Source organism: Bos mutus, chromosome 11 (assembly GCF_027580195.1).
Source record: "Bos mutus isolate GX-2022 chromosome 11, NWIPB_WYAK_1.1, whole genome shotgun sequence".
Classification (NCBI taxonomy): Eukaryota; Metazoa; Chordata; class Mammalia; order Artiodactyla; family Bovidae; genus Bos; species Bos mutus.
In genome coordinates, this window is record NC_091627.1 from 50791521 (window position 1) to 50819034 (window position 27514).

The 27514-nt window shown below is 38.8% G+C and overlaps 1 protein-coding gene across 1 annotated transcript in view; it reads left to right on the top strand.

Annotated features, from left to right (window-relative positions):
- Positions 1 to 27514, top strand: part of CTNNA2 (catenin alpha 2) — a 1382498-nt gene that overhangs the window by 152809 nt on the left and 1202175 nt on the right. The window contains exon 2 of the mRNA XM_070379403.1: positions 21533 to 21639. Within this exon, the coding sequence (XP_070235504.1) occupies positions 21538 to 21639 (102 nt within the window). The 5' untranslated portion in view covers positions 21533 to 21537. The remainder of the gene's footprint in view (positions 1 to 21532; positions 21640 to 27514) is intronic.

Genomic DNA, 27514 nt, shown 5'->3' on the forward strand with positions numbered 1-27514 from the left:
GATTTTCCTAATCTTTAGTTTTTCAGTGTCTTGATTGAAATAGCAATTGTAGGTGAATTAACATTTTTAGGATATATGGTATTCCACTGAAGATGGATTTGTTTTATATCCCTTGAATTGCTTCTATGAATTCAGTTCACAGCTTTGTAAACCCTTTTAATTTTCATGTTCAGCTGACTATGTAGTTAATGGTGTATATTTCTAAATTGTGAAGCAGTTGCAGTGGTTTCCAGTGCATATGCTTTTCTTTCAAATTCAGATCTCTATACTGAGGCTAATTTAGTTTCTTCCAATAAAATATTTCAAGGTCTTTTTATTAAAGCAGGAATTAAAATAATTATCACTATTTATAAAATACTGCTTAATATAAAAGGAACTCCAAAGAAATTATAATCACTCTGTAAAATTGAAAGTAGAAAGCACTTAAAAATTCATGAATGTAAAGTAAAATATGCTTCAATAAATTCTGTGGAGATCCAACTTGTATCTTAGAAGAGAACTTGGGATGTTCTGTTTACATCTAAATGAGCCCCTAAAACAGAAAACTTTAGTTTTATAAATATCTCCTAAAATAACTATACATATATTTCCTCTAATCAAGCAGCAAAAACCTAATGAGGATCAATAGTGTGTTCCGTACTGTATTTCTAATTTGCTATTTACCGGTGCTGATAAACTTACAACATTTGTAGTGGTAGGTTTCTTAATAGGATCACAGTTGGTATTTTGGGTGAGGGTAAAAAATTTCAATTATGTGGAATTCTGCATAACTGCCATGGGTAAAGGCTAAGATTCTTCCTTGGGCTGGAGAAAGATCAAGCCCTGTAGATACATAATACTTGAATGAACTGAGATTGTGTTTGAGAGAAAGAGCAGCAGGCTTTGAGAGGTTACTGGAGGAAGTTGTCTGTGAGATGTAGTATTTTCCATGTTGGTTACACATAATCTGTATTTGGACGCATAATCAGTATTCAGTGCTTTTTGAGGCCATTTGTTTCCCTTTTTTCACCTGTTAGAGGGAGCATTCATGCATGCCTGTATTTTGGTCAGAGAAGAGAGGGGAACCTGGACCAAAGGTCTACCTATTGATTACAGGTAATCTCTCTGTAGTGTTGATGAGCTGATGTAAAGTCATACTTCATGCTGTGAGGTCCATAATACCAGTGTATGGAAGGCAGCATTTAAATTTGGTTAACAAAGATTACTTGGTAGTCCTTAAGGAACGTCTTCAATAGGCCCCTAGATAATCAGATAATCATACCTAGTTAGTATATCACCTGGTTTGTGTTATAGGAACCGAAAATAATTTTGGTTGAAAAGTATTCTCAATGAAATGTTATACTTGTTTATTTTAGTGTAAAAGGGAATACAGAAGACCATCTGGTTCTTTCAGGCTTATAAAGGTACTGTCCTATAATTTCAGATAAAGCAAGTGATTTACCAAGAGAATCATTTGGGTGGCTGGAAAGTAAAGAGATAAGTAAAATCTGGTTTCCCACTTCATTTGCTGTGTTCCCTGCATAGCATCATGACATCCTGCAACAAAATGCCGTCATGAAAGACCTTATGCTTGTCAGTAGGGATGGTTCTAATTCAAGTTCCAGCTTTTTTTACTGGAAATACTTCCTGAATTTTGAGCTCTTTAAGTTGTCATATTTGGGATTGAACACATGCCCTTAGATGCACTTATGTTTACTTCAGTAATTTTAAAGAGTGACACAGTAATATTTTGTGTATAGAGGCCTTGTTTTGCATCTCCATTACATCATATCCACCTCTTTTATGCCAGTCATTTACTTATGTGTTTGTTTAAAGAATTAAATGCTCAGCACTATCCTCAAGGATTCCAACGTTCTAGTAGTGTGATAGCTACAAATGAATGAACAGTTAAAACAGGCTGTGAATTAGGGCACACTAGAGGCAAGCATGATATGCTGTAAGAGCAAGAGTGGGTGTGAGCAGGTCTAGAAATGCTATCTGAGTTAAGTTTTAACTTAACTAAAGAAAACAGGGAAAGAGCTTCCCTGTCGAAGGAATGACAGAACAAAGGTTGAGAGGTATCAGAGAATATGGAGTGTTTGAAGAACAACTAGCAACTCACTAAATCTGGAGTTCCTAAAGACTTAAGATACAAGCCGAAGGAATGTTGAGTAATGAGTCAATACTGATGGACAGTCAGTACAATTGGAACTTTATCCCTCTGCAATGGAAGTCATCAAAGGCTTTTCAATACAGAGTGACATGAAAGTGAAAGTAAAAGTTGCTCAGTCGTGTCCGGCTCTTTGTGACCCCATGGACTATACAGTCCATGGAATTCTCCAGGCCAGAATACTGGAGTGGGTAGCCTTTCCCTTCTCCAGGGGATCTTCTCAACCCAGGGATCAAACCCAGGTCTCCCACATTGCAGGTGGATTCTTTACCAGCTGAGCCACAAGGGAAGCCCAAGAATACTGGAGTGGGTAGCCTATCCCTTCTCCAGCAGATCTTCCTGAGCCAGGAATTGAACCAGGGTCTCTCTCCTGCATTGCAGGCAGATTCTTTACCAACTGAGCTATCGGGGGAAAAAAAATAGAGGGTGACATGATGAAATTTGTATTTTGGGGAAAAAAATCACTTCAGAATAGAGGAAGAATCAGAGTGGGCTAAGGCTGTGGGCAACATGATCAGGCAAAAGAGGCTTTTCAATAATCTAAGGAAGAACGAATGAGAGCCTTGATAAAGGCAGTAGTGATGGAGAAAAAAAAGAAGGTATATTTTTGAAATATCAAAGGTAGAATGTTTTTGACCTGATGAGCGATTTCATGTAGGAGGTAACATCAAGGAAAGGAATTAAAAATAACTCCTATGTTTCTGACAGGGCTCAATGAATAGTGAGTGGTTCTCCTCATTGACGTATGACAGGAGTTGGATCAGTTTGGGGGGAAAGATGATGAGTTCACTTTTAAGCATGTTGATGTTGAAGTGATTGAAAAACTGATAATTATTACTATAAGGGGTAGAACTCAAGCAAGGGCCCAGAGCTAGAGAAATAGATTTGGGAGTTTTCAACATAATGTAAACGGCTGACATGAATGAGACCAACCAGAGACTATACAAAGAGCAGGGAAAATGAAGAACATATGAAATTTTTGGAGAACAAATAGCAGTTCACTGAATCTGGAGTCTGAAGACTTAAGATGCAAGGTGGATGAATGCTGAGTAATGAGTCAATATTGCTGGACATTTAGTAAAATTGGAACTCTCGCTGCAGTGGAAGTCATCAGAGGCTTTTCAACAGAGTGACATGATATAATTTATACTTTGGAAAAAAAAACTCACTGCAGAATAGAGGAGGAATCAGAGGTAGCTAAGACTGAGGGCAACAAGTGGGTAGAGGAAGAAAGAAGAGAGTGGTGTCCTTGAAACCAAGGAAAGAGTAAAATGTTCATATTATCAATACTTCTGAACAATCAAGTAAGATAAGAACTGAAATGGGACCACTGGATATTTTGAGGTGATTTGTTGTTATTTAGTCACTAAGTTCTGTGCCACTCCTTGCAACCCCACGAACTGAAGCATGCCAGATACCCCTGTCCTCCACTGTCTCCTGGAGTTTGCTCAGATTCAGGTCGGTTGAGTTAGTGATGCTATCTAATGTGGGATGCCACCTATCTAGTGATGCCATCTCATCCTCTGCCACCCCCTTCTCCTTTTGCTTTCAATCTTTCCCAGTATCAGGGTCTTTTCTAATGAGTTGGTCCCTCATATCAGATAACCAAAATACTAAAGCTTCAGCCTGAGCATTGGTCTTTCCAATGACTATTAAGAGTTGATTTCCTTTAGGATTCACTGGTTTGATATCCTTGTAGTATAGAGATTCTCAAGAGTCTTCACCAGCACCACAATTCAAAAGCATCAATTCATTAGCTCTCAGCCTTCTTGCAGTCCATAGAGTCACAAAGAGTCAGACATGACTGGGTGACTGAACAACAACAACAGCCTTCTTGATGGCCGAGCTTTCTTATCTGTACATGACTACTGGAAAAAATCATAGCTTTGATCACATGGAAAATTGCCAGCAAAAGTGATGCCTCTGCTTTTTAATATGCTATCTAGAGTTGTCATAAACTTTCCTTCCAAAGAACATCTTTTAATTTCATGGTGCAGTCACCATCTGCAGTGATTTCAGACCCCAACATCTGTCACTGCTTCCACTTTTTCCCCTTGTATTTCCATGAAGTGATGGGACTGAATGCCATGATCTTCATTTTTTTGAGTGTTGAGTTTTAAGCCAGCATTTTCACCTCCTTTCACCCTCATCAAGAGGCTCTTTAGTTCCTCTTCACTTTCTGCCATTAGAGTGGTGACATCTGCATCCAAGAGGTTGTTGATATTTCTCCCAGCACTCTTGATTCCAGCTTGTGATTCATCCAGGCTGGCATTTCACATGATATAACTCTGCATATAAGTTAAATAAGGAGGGTGACAATATACAGCCCTGTTGTACTCCTTTTGAATTTTGAACCAGTCAGTTGTTCCATGTCCAGTTCTAATCATTGCTTCTTCACCTGCATACATGTTTCTTGGGAGACAGATAAGGTGGTTTGGTACTCCCATATCTTTAAGAATTTTCCAGTTTGTTGTGATCCTCACAGTCAAAGGCTTTAGCATAGTCAATGAAATAGATGTTTTTCTGTAACTCCTTTGTTTTCTCCTTGATCCAATGAATGTTGGCAATTTGATCTCTGCTCTGCCTCTTCCAAATGCATCTTGTACATCTGGAAGTTCTAGGGTCACATACTGCTGAAGCTGTTCAAGTTATTGAAAGATTTTGAGCATAACCTTGCTAGTATGTGAAATGATTGTATGTGAGTGGTGGTTTGAAGATTCTTTTCATTGCCCTTCTTTGGGATTGCAATGAAAACTTACCTTTTCTAGTCCTATGGCCATTGCTGAGTTTTCCAAATTTGCTGACATATTGAGTACAGCACATTAACTGCATCATCTTTTAGGATTTGAAATAGCTCTAATGGAATTCTATCACCTCCACTAGCTTTTTTCATAGTGATGCTTCCTAAGGCCCACTTGACTTCATACTCCAGGATGTCTGGCTTTAAGTGAGTGACCTCAGCACCATGTTTATCCAGACCTTTCTTGAATAGTTCTTCTGTATATTTGCCACCTCTTCTTAATCTCTTCTGCTTCTGCTAGATCCCTACCATCTGTCCTTTACTGTGCCCTTCCTTACATGAAATGTTTCCTTGATATCTCCAATTTTCTTGAAGAGTTCTCTGGTTTTACCCATCCTATTGTTTTCCTCTATTTCTTTGCATTGTTCATATAAGAAGGCCTTCTTTATCTCTCCTTGCTATTCGCTGGAACTCTACATTCATATGGGTATATCTTTCCGTTTCTCTATTGCCTTTCATGTCTCTTCTTTCCTCAGCTATTTGTAAAGGCTCTTCAGACAACCACTTTGTCTTCTTGCATTTCTTTTTCTATTTAGGATTGTTTTGGTCACTGCCTCCTATACTGTGTTACCAAATTTCATCCATAGTGCTTCAGGTACTCTGTCTACCAGATCTAATTCTTTGAATCTTATTTGTCACCTCCACTGTATAATCATAAGGGATTTGATTTAGGTCAAAAATGAATGGCTTAGTGGTTTTCCCTACTTCTTCACTTTAAGCTTAAATTCTGCAATAAGAAGCTCATAATTTGAGCCATTTAGGTCTTGTTTTTGTGGACTGTATAGAGCTTCTCCATCTTCAGCTGCAAATAATAAAAGCAGTCTGATTTCAGTATTGCCCATCTGCTGATATCCACGTGGAGAGTTGTCTTGGGTTTTTGGAAATCGGTGATTTTACTATGATAAGCATGTTTTCTTGACAAAATTATGTTAGCATTTGCTCTACTCCATTTTGTACTCCAAGACCAAGATCAGATCAGATGAGATCAGTCACTCAGTCGTGTCCGACTCTTTGTGACCCCATGAATCGCAGCATGCCAGGCCTCCCTGTGCATCACCAACTCCCGGAGTTCACTGAGACTCACGTCCATCGAGTCAGTGATGCCATCCAGCCATCTCATCCTCTGTCGTCCCCTTCTTCTCTTGCCCCCAATCCCTCCCAGCATCAGAGTCTTTTCCGATGAGTCAGCTCTTCGTAGGAGGTGGCCAAAATACTGGAGTTTCAGCTTTAGCATCATTCCTTCCAAAGAAATCCCAGGGCTGATCTCCTTCAGAATGGACTGATTGGATCTCCTTGCTGGTTGGTCTGGGAATACCAGACCACCTGATCTGCCTCTTGAGAAATTTGTATGTAGGTCAGGGACTCTCAAGAGTCTTCTCCAACACCACAGTTCAAAAGCATCAATTCTTTGGCGCTCAGCCTTCTTCACAGTCCAACTCTCACATCCATACATGACCACAGGAAAAACTATAACCTTGACTAGATGAACTTTGTTGGCAAAGTAATATCTCTGCTTTTGAATATGCTATCTAGGTTGGTCATAACTTTCCTTCGAAGGAGTAAACATCTTTTAATTTCATGGCTGCAGTCACCACCTGCAGTGATTTTGGAGCCCAGAAAAATAAAGTCTGACACTGTTTCCACTGTTTCCCCATCTATTTCCCATGAAGTGATGGGACTGGATGCCGTGATCTTCGTTTTCTGAATGTTGAGCTTTAAGCCAACTTTTTCACTCTCCACTTTCACTTTCATCAAGAGGCTTTTGAGTTCCTCTTCACTTTTTGCCATAAGGGTGGTGTCATCTGCGTATCTGAGGTTATTGATATTTCTCCTGGCAATCTTGATTCCAGCTTGTGTTTCTTCCTGTCCAGCATTTCTCATGATGTACTCTGCATATAAGTTAAATAAACAGGGTAATAATATACAGCCTTGACATACTCCTTTTCCTATTTGGAACCAGTCTGTTGTTCCATGTCCAGTTCTAACTGTTGCTTCCTGACCTGCATACAGATTTCTCAAGAGGCAGATCGGGTGGTCTGGTATTCCCATCTCTTTCAGAATTTTCCACAGTTTATTGTGATCCACACAGTCAAAGGTTTTGGCATAGTCAATAAAGCAGAAATAGATGTTTTTCTGGAACTCTCTTGCTTTTTCCATGATCCAGTGGATGTTGGCAATTCAATCTCTGGTTCCTCTGCTTTTTCTTAAACCAGCTTGCACATCAGGAAGTTCATGGTTGACATATTGCTGAAGCCTGGCTTGGAGAATTTTGAGCATTACTTTACTAGCATGTGAGATGAGTGCAATTGTGTGGTAGTTTGAGCATTCTTTGGCATTGCCTTTCTTTGGGATTGGAATGAAAACTGACATTTTCCAGTCCTGTGGCCACTGCTGAGTTTTCCAAATTTGCTGGCATATTGAGTGCAGCACTTTCACAGCATCATCTTTCAGGATTTGGAAGAGCTCAACTGGAATTCCATCACCTCCACTAGCTTTGTTGGACTCCAAGACCAAACTTGCCTGTTATTCTGGGTACCTCTTGACTTCCTACCTTTGCATTCCAATCCCCTATGGTGAAAAGGTCAACTTTTTTGGTGTTAGTTCTAGAAGTTGTTGTAGCTCTTCATAGAACCGGTCAACTTCAACTTCTTTGGCATGCAGTTTGGGAATAGACTTAGATTGCTGTGATGTTGGATGGTTTACCTTGAAAATGGAACGAGATCATTTGTCATTTATGAGGTTGCACCGAAGTAATGCATTTTGGACTCTCTTGTTGACTATGAGGGATACCCCATTTCCTCCTAGGAATTCTTGCCCACCGTAGTAGATTTAGTGGTCATCTTAATGAAATTCACCCATTCTGTCCATGTTACTCAGATTCCTAAGATGTTGGTGTTCACTCTTACCATCTCCTGCTTGACTGCATACAATTTACCTTGATTCATGAGCCTAACATTCTAGGTTCCTATGCAATATTTTTCTTTATAGCATCAGACTTTACTTTTATCACCAGACACACCCACAATTGAGTGTCATTTCCACTTTTGTCAGCCCCTTCATTCTTTCTGGAACTATTAGTAATTGCCCTCCACTCTTCCTAATAGCATACCTTCCAACACCTTCAGACACCTTCTGACCTGGGGGCTTATCTTCCAGTGTTATACCTTTTTGTGTTTGCATTCTGTTGATGGGGTTCTTGTGGCAAAAATACTGGAGTGGGTTGCCATTCCCTTCTCCAGTGGACCACATTTTATCAGAACTCTTCACTATGACCAGTCCATTTTGGGTAGCCCTATGTGGTATGGTTCATAGCTTCACTGAGTTATGTAAGCCCCTTCACCATAACAAGGCTGTGACCCATGAAGGGGTTTGAGGTGATGGATTTATATTTATTTAGAAAAGGTATATGTGACCATTATGTAATTTGAAAATATATAATGAGATATATATGCATATAGTGATAAAAAATGTATATATTTAGTGGAAATATACATAATTATGTATAACTAGGAATTACCATACGTATCAGCAGCCAGCATAACTATTGCTAAAATTATGATGTATATCTTTTTAGATTTTTTCTATATTTAAATACATTCTCTACCTAGATATATCTAGATATATGTCTATATATAACAAAATGAGTACCCATTATAAAAATAGGAGACACTGCATGAATTTGGTTGTCATTCTTGTCCAAAGTCCATGATAATCTTTTCTACATCTGTCCTAATTTTAATATATAAGCTGGGGGCGGGGCATGGTGTCTGTTGAATTAAGCAACTGGGAGATCATTTGTACCTTTGTATGGCTAATTTCATTGGAATGGTGAGGGTAGGAGCCAGGTTGTGTGGGCTGGGGAATGGGTGGGCAGTGAGGAAACGGAACAAACATTACAGACAGCTCTCTCAAGAAACCAGGTTGTGAAGGGAAAGGGAAGCAGAAGATGTCAAGAAAGGAGTAGGATGGAGAGGGATTTTTTTTTTTTCTTTTATATTTTCAATTTTTACTTGGACAAGACTTCTCACTGACTGGACTTCTCTGGTGGCTCAGACAGTAAAGCATCTGCCCACAATGCAGGAGACCCCAGGTTCAATCCTTGGGTTGGGAAGATCCTCTGGAGAAGGAAATGGTAACCCATTTTAGTACTCTTGCCTGGAAATCCCATGGTTGGAGGAGTGTGGTAGGCTACAGTCCATGGGGCCACAAAGAGTTGGATATGACTGACTAGAAGGAGCCAACTAAGAGGGATGAGAAACACATGTATACCTGTGGCGGATTCATTTTGATATTTGGCAAAACTAATACAATTATGTAAATTTAAAAATAAAATAAAATTAAAAAAAAAAAGATAAAAAAGTAGAGATTGTGACTGATAGAGTTGAGGCCTTAGGAGTCAGGGAAGGAAGGAGTAGGAAAGAGAGACCAAACCCTATCTTCCAAGAAGGAAACTGGGAGGAAGGTGAGGGTGGGAAAATATTTTCATAAGTTTGCCAGTGGGTCACCTGGCATGATTCTTGTCACCAGAATGAAGATGGTTGTTGTTACCCATGTGTGATGAGATATTTGAGGAAGTCTTTCCGAACTTGCATGAGACAGGAAACCGCAATATTGGATGAGATGATCTGTACGCTTACATCCTGAGAAGGACCCCAAGAGATGTATGTTAGGAAAGTCTAGTCTTCTCTGAACAAATGGAAGCTTGGGAATGATCCCCAAATGGTTTAGTTACCTCAAATAACCTATTAAGTATTTATTATCCACATGTTTCTGTGTGTACTTTGTTAGCTTGTCTGGCCCCTGTGAAGTATAGTATTTAACCTAGGGAAGTTGCATTATATGGTGCGGGAAACAAATTTAAAATAAATCTTGATTGAGTTTCGTTAACTTTGGAAAAAATAATATACTTGTGCTTTAGTTCTCTTCTCTTGTAAAACTGGGATATCATCATGTTGATCTTAAGGCAAGTAGAAGATAGCACAGCCAATAATGTATGTGTTACCACACGTTAGTGTCCTGTATGTTACTTTCTCATACATATCTTGTCCCTCTCAGGGTTCAGGGTCTCACTTTCACTGCTACATAGCAGGACTTCCTGACAGAAACATGAAACTGTTAATAATGATAATAAACTTTGGCCAGTGACCAGGAATGTTCGGTGAAGTCTTGCTGCTGCTGCTGCTAAGTCGCTTCAGTCGTGTCCGACTCTGTGCGACCCCATAGATGGAAGCCCACCAGGCTCCCCCGTCCCTGGGATTCTCCAGGCAAGAATACTGGAGTGGGTTGCCATTTCCTTCTCCAATGCGTGGAAGTGAAAGTGAAAGGGAAGTCGCTCAGTTGTGTCCGACTCTTATCGACCCCATGGACTGCAGCGTACCAGACTTCGCTGTCCATGGGATTTTCCAGGCAAGAGTACTGGAGTGGGGTGCCATTGCCTTCTCCCGGTGAAGTCTTAGTTGCTGTGAAATGTAAATATGATAAACTAAATGGAAAGGAGTACTACCATGAAGTGTGCAAACTTAACAGAGCCCATCTGCATGTCCTAAATGCCACTGCACCTTTTAGTTTTGTCTTTACAAAAGCATAGCCCCTGAGGTACTTTTTGTTTCATAAGACAAAATTAAATGCCTCAGATGACCAGGAGGAAATCTGGATTAGTTTCTCTTTTCACATATGACTTTTTCTAACAACAAGCTTGATAAGGTGATTTATCAGCAGGAGGATATGCTGAGTACCACTGATACCAAAATATCAATCCTCAGAACAAAAGACTTGTAAGCAAATATAATTGCTATAATGTGTTATGACCTCTCACACCTAGTAATTCAGTTGAACGAGGCAGGGATAACGCAATGCAGGTGAATTATCTTCCATTTACTAAACTGCCACCAGACGAACAGCAGTGCCTGGTGGTTACGCCAGGTGAATAAGACACTTTAAAATGGGAAACTGAAAGAAGCAGCGGTGTTAGGCTTAAATCATTTCTGAATCCCTGCAACTTAATTCCTTGTTAACAGCGCATCAGTGGATTTAACTTTGCCTTTTAAAATAAAATATTAACACGTTTGAGCTTGCTTTAAAAATCAAATGCTTGAGTATTAGTTAAGTATTCTTCCTGGTATGAGCTTCCTGGTGGCTCATACATTGCCTGCAATGTGGGAAACCCAGGTTTGATCCCTGGTTCAGGAAGATCCTTTGGAGAAGGGAATAATGGCTACTCACTCCAGTATTCTTGCCTGGAGAATTCCATGGACAGAGGAGCCTGACAGGCTACACAGTCCATGGGGTTGCAGAGAGTCGTATACGACTGAGCAACTAACACACACACACAAGTATTCTTACAATCACTGAACAATTTAAAATGGCTCTTATCTAAATATCTGCATTAATTTCTTTACATCATATCTTAATATTCTGATTACTTTATCTTTTTCACTCTATGTCCCAAGGTTACTTGAATGTTTTTTCATACTCTTGCTCACTTTTTGGAGAGCATTTTTCTGGCAACAGTTCAAAAGGGTGTTGAATTTTTCCTGTTTTTCAGTTGCACAAACTGTCCTATATTGCTTGACCAATGCATCTAAAATTTGAAGGTGCTCTTGGTTACCTATTGCCCGATATAAGTCCCCTGGTGAAATGGAAGGACACTGGCCCTACAGGTGTCCATTCTCGTCCAAGCTCATGCTCTGAACACTCCTTGCTCCATGAATTGTTCTTGCTTTTAAAATATGATGAATTAGAGCCAGTTTCATCTTAACAATCAGCATGAAGTATGATACACATTGGGTGGTTAGTACATTTACCCTGATTAAGTGAATGGTTGGATAAATGGATAAAGGAAGGGAGAATTGGAGCATATGCGATTTGCCTTTTCTGCTAGAATATGGAAGGCATTCTGAGCAAGGAAAATCACTTTGGGTTCTGTTTTTCAGATAAGTGGTATCTGAACTGTTGTGTTCAGAGTAGAAAATCTCCCTTTTTGCAAAAAAGCACTAGTATTGTATTTTAACTAGAATCATTTTGTGTGTGAGTGTGTGTATTTGATTATGAGATTTGAACTTGGCATTTTTACTAAATGTTCAGTACCATCCTAATCATTATTAAGGGAGCAAATTCCCTGTCCCTGAGTGTATTTGAGAGGACAAATTTATATAAAGCAAGGAGAGAACAACACACGACACTTTGTATTCAGATTAAATATTATGCACTAGCTATTCTGATTAGATGGAATACTGATGGAATTCAGAGAAAGGAAAAGACACTGGGCCTTGGGGAAAAAAGGCAATTTGGGTCAATGAGGAGAAGAAATATTTCCTAAGGGCTGTTGTGGGCCAACTTGCGGAGCTTGTACAATCCTTCACAAAAAACTTGCCACATGGATCTCAGCAATCAAATACCAAGGCCTCACTGCTTTGCTGAAGGAAGCCCTGAGGTTAGTTTTTCCTGAACAAAAATGATACCTAGATTTAAAACATAATAAATAAAAACTAGTGATCCAGTTATATGGCAGAAACCAACATAACATTTTAAAGCAATCATCCTCCAATTAAAAATGAATATATTGAGTAAAAATATGTACATAAAAACCATAGGTATATATTTAAATTAAACATAAATATAACATAGTTTTTTTTTTTTTTTTAATGTGTGTGTGTGTCTGTTGCTCAGTCATACCCAACTGTTTGTGACCCCATGGACTGTAGCCTGCTAGTCTTCTCCGTCCATGGGGATTCTCCAGACAAGAATACTGGAGTAAGTAGCCATTCCATTCTCCAGGGGTTCTTCCCAATCCAGGGAATTAACCCAGGTCTCCTGCATTGCAGGTGGATTCTCTACCATCTGAGCCACCAGGCAAGCCCAAATATAACATAAATGGCTTATAAATAAAATATAAATTTATGTTCCCTAAGCCATACCAAGATATCACTTATTTTAGGTCTCTAAGAAGTACTGGCCTATATCTAAAAATATGTACAAAAGATATTTCAATAATGATTACTCTCTAGGAAATGCACTCCACTATTGAAAAGATAAAAAGTTGATACTTGGAAAAAAATTAGATAAGTATTTGGGCCATATTTTATATATTTGTATTTAATCATACATTTATGAAGGGTCTAATATGCTATTATACAGATTTGTGCCTTAATGAGTTTATAATCTAGTTATAAGTCTAAGTTTATAACCTTATTTAAAACTAATGTCAATTTCTTAGCAATGAGCCTGTTACAAAAAAAAAAAAAGTATGATCATTTGCTGCTGACTGTAAATCCAGTAGCAATTTAGGGTTTATTACAATGAAGATGTCGGTGTCTGGATTTTGGAGGGTGAGAAGGAGCACAGTATGGTGGGAACTTTGGGAAATGGCATAAACCCTGTGTTATAATGTATTCCAGACCTGTTTTCAGCAGTAGGCTCTCGTTAAAGAAATAAGATCCAGTAGCCCATGGTCAAAAAGTAGAGTGACAGCTGTGTTACAAAGACTTGGGAATTGTTGGAGAAGAGAGTTAAGCAGTTACTTTGTTCTACAAAAGGAATGTTTCAGAAAATTAGTTTGGACTGCATTATACATCAAAATGAAAGATAAAGGGAGCAGTTTATGGTTATTTTGCTGTAATCTGAATATGAAATGTTGAGATTCTTATGAAGATTTACGTTATATAATCATTGCGTATGGATTTCTAATTTACAGGAGGTTAGAAGGACAGAGAATAAGTTAATTGCCAATTGAATAATGTGTTCCTATTAAATAATTTAATGTTACTTTTGGACTATAAAGATAATTTCTCAAAATATGTTATCTGAAATAGTAACAGTTATTATTTTCAGTTTTTGGAATCTACTGCCTAAATCAGAATTGAAATGCTGCTGAAGAATAATAGGTAGAATAATAGTAGAGCAGTGTTAGTTAACCTTTGGTCAGATATATTTTGTTTAGAAAAACCGAGTCCTTGTTAGGACTTAGGAAACCTAACAGCATTTACAATGAGCACTGCCTACCTGGATATCACATATGTTCACATCCAAATGGAAAGCAAGTCATACTTTAGGAGTAGATTGAGTCTGTTTATGCTCCCAAAAGAATTTAAATGATGAGACTATGAATGTAGTGAAAAGCACAGAAATGAATTTGACAGATACTAGTTTTCATTTTGAATTTCAAATTACTGGCTTTCTGTTAGCATATATCAGGAGTAGTGAATTTCTATTAAGTTGGCACATAGTTTTAAATTTTATGAGTATGCTATTGTAAGTGTAAAAACTCATTTCAGTGAGATATGGACATGGATATTTCTTTTTTAATCAGCAAGCTCTAGGCAATATATTATTAGTCTACACTTGTCATCGTGACAGCCTTTAGGCTGTGGAGCTTTATTCTTATATTCCCTTTTGGTGATGTTTTGTTTATTTGGGCAGAATTAAAAAAGAGGCTCTGAAGAGAATTTAATAGTTTAATACTTATTTAATATTTGCTTAAAATATTAAGGTATACTTTACAGGCATTTATGCTTAGACAGGTATTATTATTACAACCTTTTGAAATTATTAGAATGATGCTTTTGTTCAACAGTATTTCTTTCAGTGTTTTGTTAAAGTTATGAGAGATCTTGCACATGTAGTATTTGAGGGCTGTGTTAAACTTTAACAGTATCAGAAATAACTACCCCACTCTCTTCTACTGCAAACAGCAAACAGCAGTTGAAAATTACATGTCACCTCAGTTTTGGATTAAAAATGTTGATGGATCTTCTAATTGCAGCAGTAGCTTGCATCTTGGGTCACCTGTCAGTTCACTGAGCAAGGACTCTGAATGCTTATTATGTCGAGGACAGTGATGGGCAACACACTGCCTCCTTATAGTCACAGGAAAAGAAATGAGCAAAATTGAGCAAAATTAATGGTGGAATATCAGTAGCAGGGCTTTCCCAGCTTATTTCCTACCATAAATATGGCTGCCATTTATTAATGTTGCCGCTGCCACCAGGAGTATTAGCAGAGGTAGCTACCATATCCTAAGAATCTAGGCTATGCTTCCCACTCTGCCAAATGTTCTACACACATAACTCATATAATCCTCATAGCAGTCCTGTATGGATGTTGATGGAGATTTCAGGTAAAAAGGTTCAAGTTAGGAGCCAGGTTATTTTCATAGCCAGGGTACCACCAGGAAGAGTGCTGAATACCTGTTACTATCTGTTTAGATCTGGTGCTGATGCAGGTAGGAATCAGCGTGCCTTTTATTCTCTGAGGTTTTTTGAATCAGATGAGATGCCTCCTTCTCTGCTTTTGGTTCTCAACTTCTACTCATGTCTGAAATGCATATGCACATTCTCAGCTCTAGAAAAATTCCCTCTTACAATAGAGGGGTGGAATGTTAGAGGTAACTTCCTTTACTAATACAACAAAAAATGAGAATTACTATCATATTTCAGATGGCATTTTTTTAAAACTTTTTTTCATAGCCCTCAAATAACATCAAAATATTTAGTAACTGATTCTTTGGAAACATTATTCTCTAGTAAGCAATTATTCCTGGACCCTCATTTCTGATTTTGGTGAACTGAAGGGCATGGCTCTCTCCCACTGTTACTTTACATTCTTCACAGGGATCACTACCATTTCCTTCTCCAATGCATGAAAAGTGAAAGTGAAGTCACTCAGTCGTGTCCAACCCTCAGCGACCCCATGGACTGCAGCCTACCAGGCTCCTCCATCCATGGGATTTTCCAGGCAAGAGTACTGGAGTGGGGTGCCATTGCCTTCCCCGGTGGCAGGGATACTAATTAGAAAAGGCATCTTCTGGGGAAACTCTGAGAACTTTTGGGGATGTTGGAGGTTGGTGTACATGTGGTTTAAAAAAACTGAAATGATTTCGGTATGCCATTTCATTTTCCCATTGAGAATCACTTCAAGGCATTGGAAAAGCATAAATACCATCCAGAAAGTATTGATATAATGATCGCAGTGATACTTGTAGTAACAGCAGTGTTATTATTACTGGTCCTAGGATCTCCACAGAGATACCCCACATCTTCCTGATCACCGCTTCCCTCCTGGCACGCATGGCCATGGACTGTGATCACAATAGTGGTTTTCCAAGTGCCAATTCCTGGACCAGTAAAATCATCTGGGCACTGGTTCCAAGTGCAAGAAAAAAAAAAAAAAAAAAGTTTCTCAGACCCACCCTAGACCTAATGAATCAGAAACTTTCTGTATTGCTTTGTGTATGAACATGCCCTCCAGGTGATATGATACACACACAAATACCTGTCATAGTTTCCTATTGCTGTTGTAAAAATTGACCACACATTTAGCAGCTAAAAACAGCACAGATTTCTTGTACTCTCTGAAGATCAGAAGCCCAGGTAGATGTGTCTGGGTCCTCTCTTTAGCATTTCACAAGGCTGAAATAATGATGTTGATAGCGCTGAATTCCTTACTGAAGGCACTAGAGAAGAATTCACTTCCAGCCTCATTCAGGGTTTTGACTGTTCAGTACCTGGTGGTTGTAAACTGAGGTCCCTCTTTCATTGTTGGAAGTCAACCAGGGTACACTCTTAGCTTCCAGAATCTACCCACATTTCCTTTCATGGTTTTCATCTCTCTACAATCGTGGGTCGAGTCCCTTTCACACTTTGAATCCCTCTGCCTCCCTCTTCTGCCCTACCTGATGTCTTTGTCTGCTGCATCTCTATGACTGCCTCTTCTACCCCCAGCCAGGAGGAAGTTGTTTTTAAGTGTTCAGTGATACATTGGGGCCACATTGATAATCTAGGCTCATGTCCATATTTTAAGGTCCAGTTATTAATAACCTTTAGAAAGTTATTAATTCCCTGGAGAATGAAATGACAACCCACTGCAGTATTCTTGCCTGGAAAATTCCATGGACGGAGGAGCCTGGCAGGCTGCAGTCCATGGGGTCGCAAAGAGTTGGACACGACTGAGTGACTTCACTTATGTCACTTATTAATAACCTTAATTATATCTTCAAAATCCTCTTCACCATGAAATATAATATAATCATAAGTTTAAAACAAAGGGTCTGAGGTCATGGGGACCAAAATTCTGTTTACTTGGCATAACTCACCATAAGGTCTTTCTCTTGACTTTCCTGGGTGCCATGTTGCTCCCTAGGTGGCCCAGCCTCACCATCAGCATCCCGTTCTTGCCCCAGGGATCAAGGTGGCTAAAGGAAACTGTTCTGCCTCACCAGGAAGTGAAGCACATTCCCCACGCGTTCCACATGTGCATCAGGGCACCTGTCCTGTGTGTCCCCCTCACCTCATCTGCCATTCCTCTGTGTCCCTCTGTATCTCCTCTCTCTCTCATTCCCCTGAAGTGGTTAGCTCCTGGATTTAGCTCCTTATTCTCCAGAAGTGGTTAGCTCCATTCTTGACTATGTCTCTGTCTCTCTTCCATGGTTCAGAAGCACTGTGGTGATGCTGGCATGGACCTAAGCCTAGGAATTCCTCTTTATAAGAAGTGAAACAATGCTTCATGGTGCTTATGAGCACAGAGCCTGAAGCCAGGCAGTTCAGTTTCAAAATTTGTGACCTTGGGTAGCTCTCTTAACTGTTTCATGCCTCAGCTTACCTATCTGTAAATGGCAAATAATAACAATGTCAGATCACTAGCCAGTATTACTAATACTCAGAGAAGAAACAGGAAGTTCACTGTATCCAGGCTTGATTCTTGAGGAAACTTACAAAATTCTCTCATTTTTTCACATCTCTCTTTCTCACCAAAACTTTGTTTTAAAGCTTCTTGCCTTGGCCCCACCCTAAGGGATATCTTGAACTGGCTAGAATGATAATCATACAAAAACATGGCAAAGAAGTAAACCCATGAGTGTTTGTATATGCAATGTCATGAATTATATAAGGCTGTTACCATTTTTGTTTTACACGATGAAACTGAAGCTTAGGTGAGGTAGCTGAGTCAATAGCCTACATATGGAGATAGGTGAATAAACACAGTATTAGTCATTAACTTCCCATGACTTTACTTGTTAACCAAAGCTAACTTGTCTTCTAAAAGAAGCCTCATAGAGTTTGTAGGCAGTAGTGCTCACTCAGTATCGGTAAAGAGAAAAATCCATGAAAGGAACCTGAAGCTGGAGTCCTGTGGAGGGAAGGCAAGTCTGGGTGGCCTCCTGAGTAACTGTCAGTTGTCCTGGACCATTGTTTTACAAAAGAACAATAGAAGGAATGGTGAGAACTCAGAAAGTATAGGTAGAGGGCTCAAAGACATTTTTTGAGGAAAATCTGGAAAGGGGAATTTATTTAGTGAATTATGCATTAGAGTAACATGTATGTCATTTGAAGGCACTCCTTGGCACAGGCACCTCAAAAGATTTTCTGTTTATCAGGAAAATGTCTAATTAACAAAGTACTTGACCTTTGGCTGCTCATAGTGGGGCTTGTTTTACTCTGTTAGTCTTTTTTGTCGTGTTTTTTATTGTTGTAATTGTGAGTGATGAATGGCTGCTAACACCTTGACACATGCTTCTTCCTTACCCCCATGGAGAAAGTCTGAAGTTATCTAAGTTATTACTGTGTAGGTTGTTTTATCACCTTTTATGTATAAGCAGTTTGACACTTTTCAGGAATATCTTCTCAGAGATTAAATAAATTGCGAAGAGCTTGTTCACGGGCTTGTAAAATTGTGGTACGTGGACAAGGACAACGCTATTGTCTTTTCTTTTTTACAACCCCTTTTTGTTGCTCTTTGTGTCCAGTCGATATTCTAAGTTTCCTACCAAAAGCAACTATAATATGTCGTTTTTCTTTGAATTTAAATTATTGAAAAATATATATTTTCTTTACATAGAATCTCTTTTGTGGGCACAGCAGTCTGCATTAAATGTGTGGATGCCTAGTATGGTTTTGAGACATGCTCCTTTGGAATGTGAGAGGCTGGTGTATGACTGCACACTTCATTTGTTCCCTTGCTTTCTTATTTGGAGTCAATTGCTTATTCCACACAGAGGAACACGTTTCTATGACTAGGTTTTCCCCTTCAACAAATTAATACCACATAACCTTTCCTTGCCTTTTGCTCTTGAATTTTGCCTGTGTCAAAAGAACTGACTAAAACATTGATCCCCAAAGGAATAAATTGAGTCCAATGATTTGCTTGGTGACTCTTGTCCTTTCAGTTTTAGATTTATAAGTCTTCCAACCTTCAGGATCCAAGGCTTTGCTCTAATTCTGCTTCTTGGTTCACAGTTGCCTTGAAGTCTTTTTTAAGAATCTCCCATTTTTGCTTGATGCATACTAGTGTCTCTAATGTAAGTGTCCCAGCATTTTTATTTCTTGCATCAGTATTTTTTGTACATCTCTTTAGTAATACATCAGAACACGCATAAAGATGTTGTGTGCCTTCCTGTTCCACCAGCTTATATGCACAAGCATGCTTGTGTAATAGTGGTGATTCTCTGCATAGTCTCTTACTACCTTTCACTACTGTGTTCAAATGACTTCACTATGCCACTACTAGTTAGCCAGCTGTCTTTCCTGTAGGACCTTGTCGTGCATCATCGTTACTGAGGCCACTTATTATTCCATCAGAGCTGGGAAGAAGTTTACAGGGAACTTCTTGGGGACTGGAAATCATTGTGTCCTAAGAGATGCTGGGAAAGATTGAGGGTAGGAAGAGAAGGGGATGACAGAGGAGGAGTGGTTGGATAGCATCACCGACTCAGCGGACATAAATTTGAGCAAACTCTGAGAGATTGTGAAGGACAGGGAACCTGGCATGCTACAGTTCATGAGGTCACAAGAGTCGAACGTGACTTAACGACGGAACAACAACAACAACAAAGAGCTGGGTTACTTAGATAGGACTGGCTTCGACAAGGATGAAGGTATCCTGTGTGGGTAGAAAGAATCTGGCATTTTCATCCTTTCACAACACAGGAAGGTGTGCTGCCTAACAGCAGAATTCTGGGCATGTTAGAGCTGCTATGTAGCAGTTGGTAGTGTGAATGGGAAATGTGTAAAGTTTTTTTGGTTTTTGGAGGACAGGCAACATATCCTTGCCAACTATTGTTGTTGTGAAGGAACCCAAGTCTAAATTGGTCTATATGGTTGGATTGCTATGCTTAGTTTATTTAAAACATGGCATTTGGAGAGAGGTAAAATACCAGCATACTGCATCTTCGCCTTTTTTTTTTTTTTTTCTTGAAGCAAATTTGTTAGGTCTGTTTGCAAAAGGACTAGCTGTAGCAGGGCAGTAAAGAGACATGTGCCTCTTGCGATAGACCTTTTTTGTAGTGTTAATTCTAATAGAAATAATCATCTACATTGATCTATAAGAGTGGAATGGAGCGGGGACATTGATTCAAAAGAGAACAGCTGTGAACAGTTTGATTTATGATGATATTAAAGCAAATGATTCAGATTCACCTTGCACAGTCTAAGGTTGCTTGTCCAGTGGTTAGTTGTCAAAATATATTCATCAGAGAACAGTCAACTTCTCAGTGAGAAGCACACCCCTAACAGAATGTCTGATTTACTCTTTTGAGGCTGGGATGATATCGTGTGCTCGATATGTGCAAGGTTGCTACGTGCACACCCGTGGTTCTTAGGTAGAAAGGGATTGTTGTAGAATGAAATAAATAACCTTATCAGACACTCATTTTATGGGATAAGAATGTAAATGCAGTGAGTAATCAGAGCGTATGTAAATAGCAGCAAGCTAATTTTCATAATCATTGCGACTCATTTTGTAATATCTCTCCTATTTAAGAGAATAAAACTCAGCTTTTCCAGGAAGCATAATATCCTCAGTGGTCAGTTATGGTGTGACAAAAACAAAGAAGCCTTTTGTTAGGACCTGGGGTCTTTCATCTGATTGTCATGATGAGTTTATTGTACTTCTTTAAAGTCTTTGCTGATCTCCTTTGGTGACTGACTTTGATGTCCTTTCTTCAGTTCTTCTGTGGCTTTCTCTGTATTCCTTGATCACAGCACAGGCCACATTGAGGCATAACTATGGCCAACCTCTGCTATTTGAAACCACAGGTACTGGAGGGCAGTGACCAAGGCTTTCCCAGCAAATGTGTGTGTGTGTGTGCCAAGTCGCTTCAGTTGTGTCTAACTCTTTGCGACCACGGACGGTAGCCTGCCAGGCTCTTCTGTCTGTGGGTTTCTCCAGCTAAGGATACTAGAGAGTGTTTCGTGCCCTCCTCCAGGGAATCTTCCCAATCCAGGGATCAAACCCGCATCTCCTAAGTCTCCTGCATTGGCAGGTGGGTTCTGAGGAATCCCCTTCCCAGTATATAGCAGGTGGATATGTGTACTAAACACTGAGTGAGTGACATATTTCAGTGTCATTTGGGCCCCAAAAGTTTGTCTAATGTATACAGGTACCCTTAAGAAATACCCATTTCAATCTGATCCTGACATCACCACTTCACATAGTTCTATTTTCTGATTTCCCTAGCTCTAACTTGATGAGGTTGAACCAGACAGGTAATCTTCAAGTATGTTCTAAGTTTTGGTGACTTACTCATTTTGAACCCCTAAGCTCACATTATTTCTGTCATCATTATTTCTAATGGATAATGTGTGTTTCTGTAGGGAGCATGACTTCGGCAACTTCACCGATCATTTTAAAATGGGACCCCAAAAGTTTGGAAATCCGGACCCTAACAGTGGAGAGGCTTTTGGAACCGCTCGTTACACAGGTAAGACATGCTCTGAAATACTGTTACCTGTGTATATTTCTATTTTGATTATATCATGACTTTCTGAAGAACGTGAAAGTCCTTAACCATGAATGAATCATGCCACATTGCTAATTACTTAATATGTATTCCTGCCCCAACTGTGGACAGTTTTTTTCTTTTCTTCTCAATAAGATTTGGAGTGCTTTTTACAAAAGTTTTCATGTGATTTTTGAAATTAAGTTGATGAGATAATTAAAGAAGGGGCTTTGATGAAGGGGCCCTCATTTGCAGTAATGGCTTCAAAGTCTAAATAAATCATGCCTAGCTTGCTTTCAGATGCTAATGCAGTTAGCAAGAACTCTATTGACTATTTAAGAGCGAAGTATATTTATTGAATTACTTTGTCTTTAGTTTAAAAGGGAAAATTCATCATGTTTAAATTCCACATGAGGACCGTGAACAGAAAAACATCTTCTGGATTTTTAAATTTTAAAAAATTAATTTTTTGTGTGTCTTGTGAAGCATATTATTTGCTGTATTTCAGAAAGAATTTCAGAAAGTTAAAATTCAAGATTTTATGGGTATATTTGTAGAGAAATGCCATGACAAATTAAGTAGAGACCATTTATATTGGGTAGAGATCACTTATATTGGTTTTCTGTAGCTTCTATAGCAAATTACTGTAAACTTGGTGGTGTAAAGCATCCCAAGTTTATTATCTTATGGTTCTAGAAGTCAGAGATCCTAATGTTAGGATATTGGTAAAGAAGCATTCCTTCTGGAGGCTCAAGTAGAAAATCTGTTTCTTTGCCTTTTCCCTGTTCTAGAGGCCATTCCCTTCTTTGGACCCTTCCTCCATATTCAAAGCCAGCAGTACGGCATCTTCAAATCTCTCTCTGACTGACCTCTGCTCATATCCTCATATCTAATCCTGTCTCACTCTTATAAGGACCCTTATGATTACATTGGGCCCACACAGATACTCTAGAATAATGTCCTCATCTCAAGATCTTTGAGCAAATCACATCTGAAAAGTCTCTCTTGCCATTTTTAGGTAGTATATTCAGACTTTCAAGGAGTTAGAATATGGACAAAATCTCATCTAAAATTCATCAGCTAAAAATTTCCAAATCTCATCATCTAAATCTTCTAAATTAGGTATGAAATAGTAAAGAATCTACCTGTTAGTACAGGAAACACAAGAGACATGGTTTCAATCCCTGAGTGGGAAAGATCCCCTGGAGTAGGAAATGGCGACCCACTTCAGTATTTGTACCTGTAAAATTCCATGGACAGAGGAGCCTGGCGGGCTACAGTCCACTGGGTTGCAAAGAGTTAGATGTAATTGAGCATTCTCATGCTTATCATCAAGGTTCTAGTTATATTCATTTTTCAAGCAAAATTTCTCTCATCTATGTACCAGTGAAATTAGAAAATAAATCATACACCTTCAAAATGCATTGTGGGACAAGCATAAGATAACAGGTGCAGACATTTGCATTTAAAAAGAGACAATGTGGAAGAAAAAAAATGGTTACCAGTCTCAAGAAGTTTAGAATTCCAACTAGGCAAACTCAGATTTCACAGCTTGGTGATAATCCTCTGTGGCTCAAGGCTCTGCCCTCTGGGCCTGGTTTTTTAAAAATCATTATTTTTTTTTCATGAAAGATAGCATGTATTTTCAGTTGAATATTTCCTGCCTGTGTAACTTGAAAGTGCAACAGCTTTTTTGAAATTCATCTCTTTTTTTCAGTTCAGATTGTCAGTATTTCAACTGATGTAACATTCTTGAGAAACCTGTGGTTCTCTCTTGTATATATCTGAGATTTTCTCTATTAGAAAACAGGATACTTTGTAGATCTTTCATGGATAACCTCATCTCCAGTTTGTCTTCTGCTGAAATCACTGAGGGAATCCATGAATCCCATGTCTAATCTTTCCAAGAGCTCCTTGTGTGAATGAACGTATCAAGGTTTTAATCTTTCCAAAGCACTAACCGAAGGTTATCTAGACACAAAGTTGACTTTTTCTTAAGAGCCACTTTTTCCTGAAACTGAGACTTCTAATTTTAACACCTCTTGCAATCTGCCTAGGCCGAGAAGTTTCTGAATCATTCTGTCTTGGTTCCTTTCAACTTAATATTCTTAACAAAAAAAAAATTTTTTCTGGCTGCATCTTGTGGCATGAGGCAGGATCTTACATTCACTAACTAGGGATTGAACCCATGCCCCCTGAAGTAGAGGCATGGAGTCTTAACCACTGGACCACCAGGGAAGTACCAATAATTCTTGACTCAGTATGTTTCTTTCCTCTTCAGTTCAGTTTAGTTCAGTCGCTCAGTCCTGTCTGACTCTTTGCGACCCCATGAATTGCAGCACGCCAGGCCTCCCTGTCCATGACCAACTCCTCTCACATTTCGCTATAAGCAGGAAGAAGAAACTAGGCCACTCCTTCAATACTTTGCTTGGAAATCTTCTCAGCTAAATATTCAAGGTCATCACTTATAATTCTGATTTCTATATAATTATAGGAAGCAATTCTGCTAAGCTTTCTTCTACTCTATAACAAATATTGTTTTTTCTCCATTTTCCAATAACATGTTTTTCATTTCCTTCTGAGCCCTCCTTTAACTGTCCATTTATAATGATTTCAATAATTTCTAAAATGATAAAAGCTTACTCTACCGTGCTGTTCACTTCCTTCTGAGTCCTCACCAGAAGGGCTTTTAATATCCATATTTTACTCTCTGTTCAAGGTAATCTAGGCTTTTTCTATCATGCTCCTCAAAATGTTCCCAGCCTCTGCCTACCATCAATTTCAAAGCCATTTCCACATTTTCAGGTAGTTGTTATAGCAACACCCTACTTCCCAGAACCAAGGTCTGTATGCCTATATGCTTCCAGTTGCCACTATGACAAATTACCACAATCTTAGTAGTTTAAACAACACCCATCTATTATCATACAATTCTAGGGGTCAAAGGTCCTAAATGCAAGATGTTGGTAGGGATGTGTTCCTTAAGGAGGAAGTTCATTCCTATTTTTAGCATCAGGAGTGCACCTGTGCCCTTGGTTGTGGTGTTTTCCTCCATCATTAAAGCCAACAGTTTAGCACCTTTAAATCTTTCCTCTGACTTCAGCTTCTACCATCATATCTTGACCTCTGACTTTAACCCTCCTTCTTCCTGAATTCCAGGCAGATTCTTTACCATCTGAGCTATCAGGGAAGCTCCCTCTTATAACAACTCCTGTGATAATATTGGGGTCACCCAGATATTCTAAAATAATCTCTGGATCTTGAGATCCTCTGCAGAGTCCCTTTTGCCATTTAAGGTAATACATTCACAGGTTCTAAGGATTAGGAAGTAGACATGTTTGTAATTGTTGAAACATTTCATTAGATTTATGCCCTTTTTTAATGTGGTCATGATTCTTATCAGTGCTATACAAATTTATTCAAGAAACACCTAATACTGATAGACTCTTAGATTTGAGAGTATGTTGGCTGCTGCAGTTGTGGTTTGTGGACTAAGACTGATCCATGAATTATTTGTTATTGGACAGCAATAAGCACAGAAATTCAAAGTAAGTGCTTTGAAAAATTTATGGTAGTTTTATAGAGTAATTTTATGCATGTTGAAGCTAATCATAAAATTTGAGCTTTTTATCTTTAAATTTCTGGGGTTATTCATTGTCTTGTATTTTTAAAAATCTTTGGTTTATGCACTTTTAGAATAACATATATTTGACCTTTCATCATAGATAGCTTGAAAAAGCCTGATTTGGGAGGTTCTTTGTGGTTGGTCTGCTCGGAAATGTAGTTCTGTCGGCTAACACAGATTACCTTTTTCTAGTGTTGGAATTTTCACTTCAGATTCATGCCAATATATTTAATCCTTATCATGCAGATGAAATGAAGCAATAATTAGAACATAGTGCCCTGTGTTAATTAAATGTAGTCTCCATTTTTCTTTTCTTGATGGTTGTATTTCAGGTTCATACTGGTCGTAAACCAATACTGTATGTCAGTGAGAAGGATATGAGTGAATCTAGCATGGGCAAGCACAATATTACACATAAACTGTCTCATTTCTTAAAAGTTTCGTATCTTTACATATTTGCTCTTGATTTATATAAAGACCAAAATATCTAAGATTACATTTAAACATTACAGCCTTTTCCATGTATCTTTCAATCCAGTCATTTCAAATTCTTCTATTAATAAAGGCAATACATTAAAAAATACTTGTTGAAAATAAAGACAGTTAATAGTCTAATTCATATTTTTTCACTTAATACAGGAAAATACTTACAAAGTCTTGTTGAATTTCACACGGTGACTTAGTACTGTAACTATTCTTAACACCCTTCCAGTGTCTCCTAATATCTAAATGGCTTGCCTTTCTTACTAGTGTTCCTACAGTGATTTAAAAAAAATAAAAAAATGATTCTCTCAAAAATGTGACTTTTAAGATAGGCTTTTGTAAATATTGTTTCGTGATAATATGCTTGTCTTATCAAGACTCACCATTCCCACCCCTGGAATGAAATCTTAAGGGTAAGATTAATATGATTGTTGATCCTTTGAAGACATATGAATAATTTAGGAGAGATAAGATAATATTAGAAAAGGAAGAGGAACCAGAGATCAAATTGGCAACATCCGCTGGATCATGGAAAAAACAAGAGAGTTCCAGAAAAACATCTATTTCTGCTTTATTGACTATGCCAAAGCCTTTGACTGTGTGGATCACAGTAAACTGTGGAAAATTCTGAAAGAGATGAAAATACCAGACCACCTGATCTGCCTCTTGAGAAATTTGTATGCAGGTCAGGAAGCAACAGTTAGAACTGGACATGGAACAACAGACTGGTTCCAAATAGGAAAAGGAGTATGTCAAGGCTGTATATTGTCACCCTGCTTATTTAACTTATATGCAGAGTACATCATGAGAAACGCTGGACTGGAAGAAGCACAAGCTGGAATCAAGATTGCCGGGAGAAATATCAATAACCTCAGATATGCAGGTGACACCACTCTTATGGCAGAAAGTGAAGAAGAACTCAAAAGCCTCTTGATGAAAGTGAAAGTGGAGAGTGAAAAAGTTGGCTTAAAGCTCAACATTCAGAAAACGAAGATCATGGCATCCGGTCCCACCACTTCATGGGAAATAGATGGGGAAACAGTGGAAACAGTGTCAGACTTCATTTTTCTGGGCTCCAAAATCACTGCAGATGGTGACTGCAGCCATGAAATAAAAAGACGCTTGCTCCTTGGAAGGAAAGTTATGACCACCCTAGATAGCATATTCAAAAGCAGAGACATTACTTTGCCAACAAAGGTTCGTCTAGTCAAGGCTATGGTTTTTCCTGTGGTCATGTATGGATGTGAGAGTTGGACTGTGAAGAAGGATGAGCACCGAAGAACTGATGCTTTTGAACTGTGGTGTTGGAGAAGACTCTTGAGAGTCCCTTGGACTGCAAGGAGATCCAACCAGTCCATTCTGAAGGAGATCAGCCCTGGGATTTCTTTGGAAGGAATGATGCTAAAGCTGAAACTCCAGTAGTTTGACCACCTCATGCGAAGAGTTGACTCATTGGAAAAGACTCTGATGCTGGAAGGGATTGGGGGCAAGAGGAGAAGGGGACGACAGAGGATGAGATGGCTGGATGGCATCACCGACTCGATGGACGTGAATCTGAGTGAACTCCAGCAGTTGGTGATGGACAGGGAGGCCTGGAGTGCTGTGATTCATGGGGTCGCAAAGAGTCAGACATGACTGAGAGACTGATCTGATCTGATCTAATCTGAAGATAATATTAGATATAAACTCCATGTTCAACATTTAAAGCAAAAGGTGGAAATGAGAGAGAAACTAACCTAAACAAAGCCC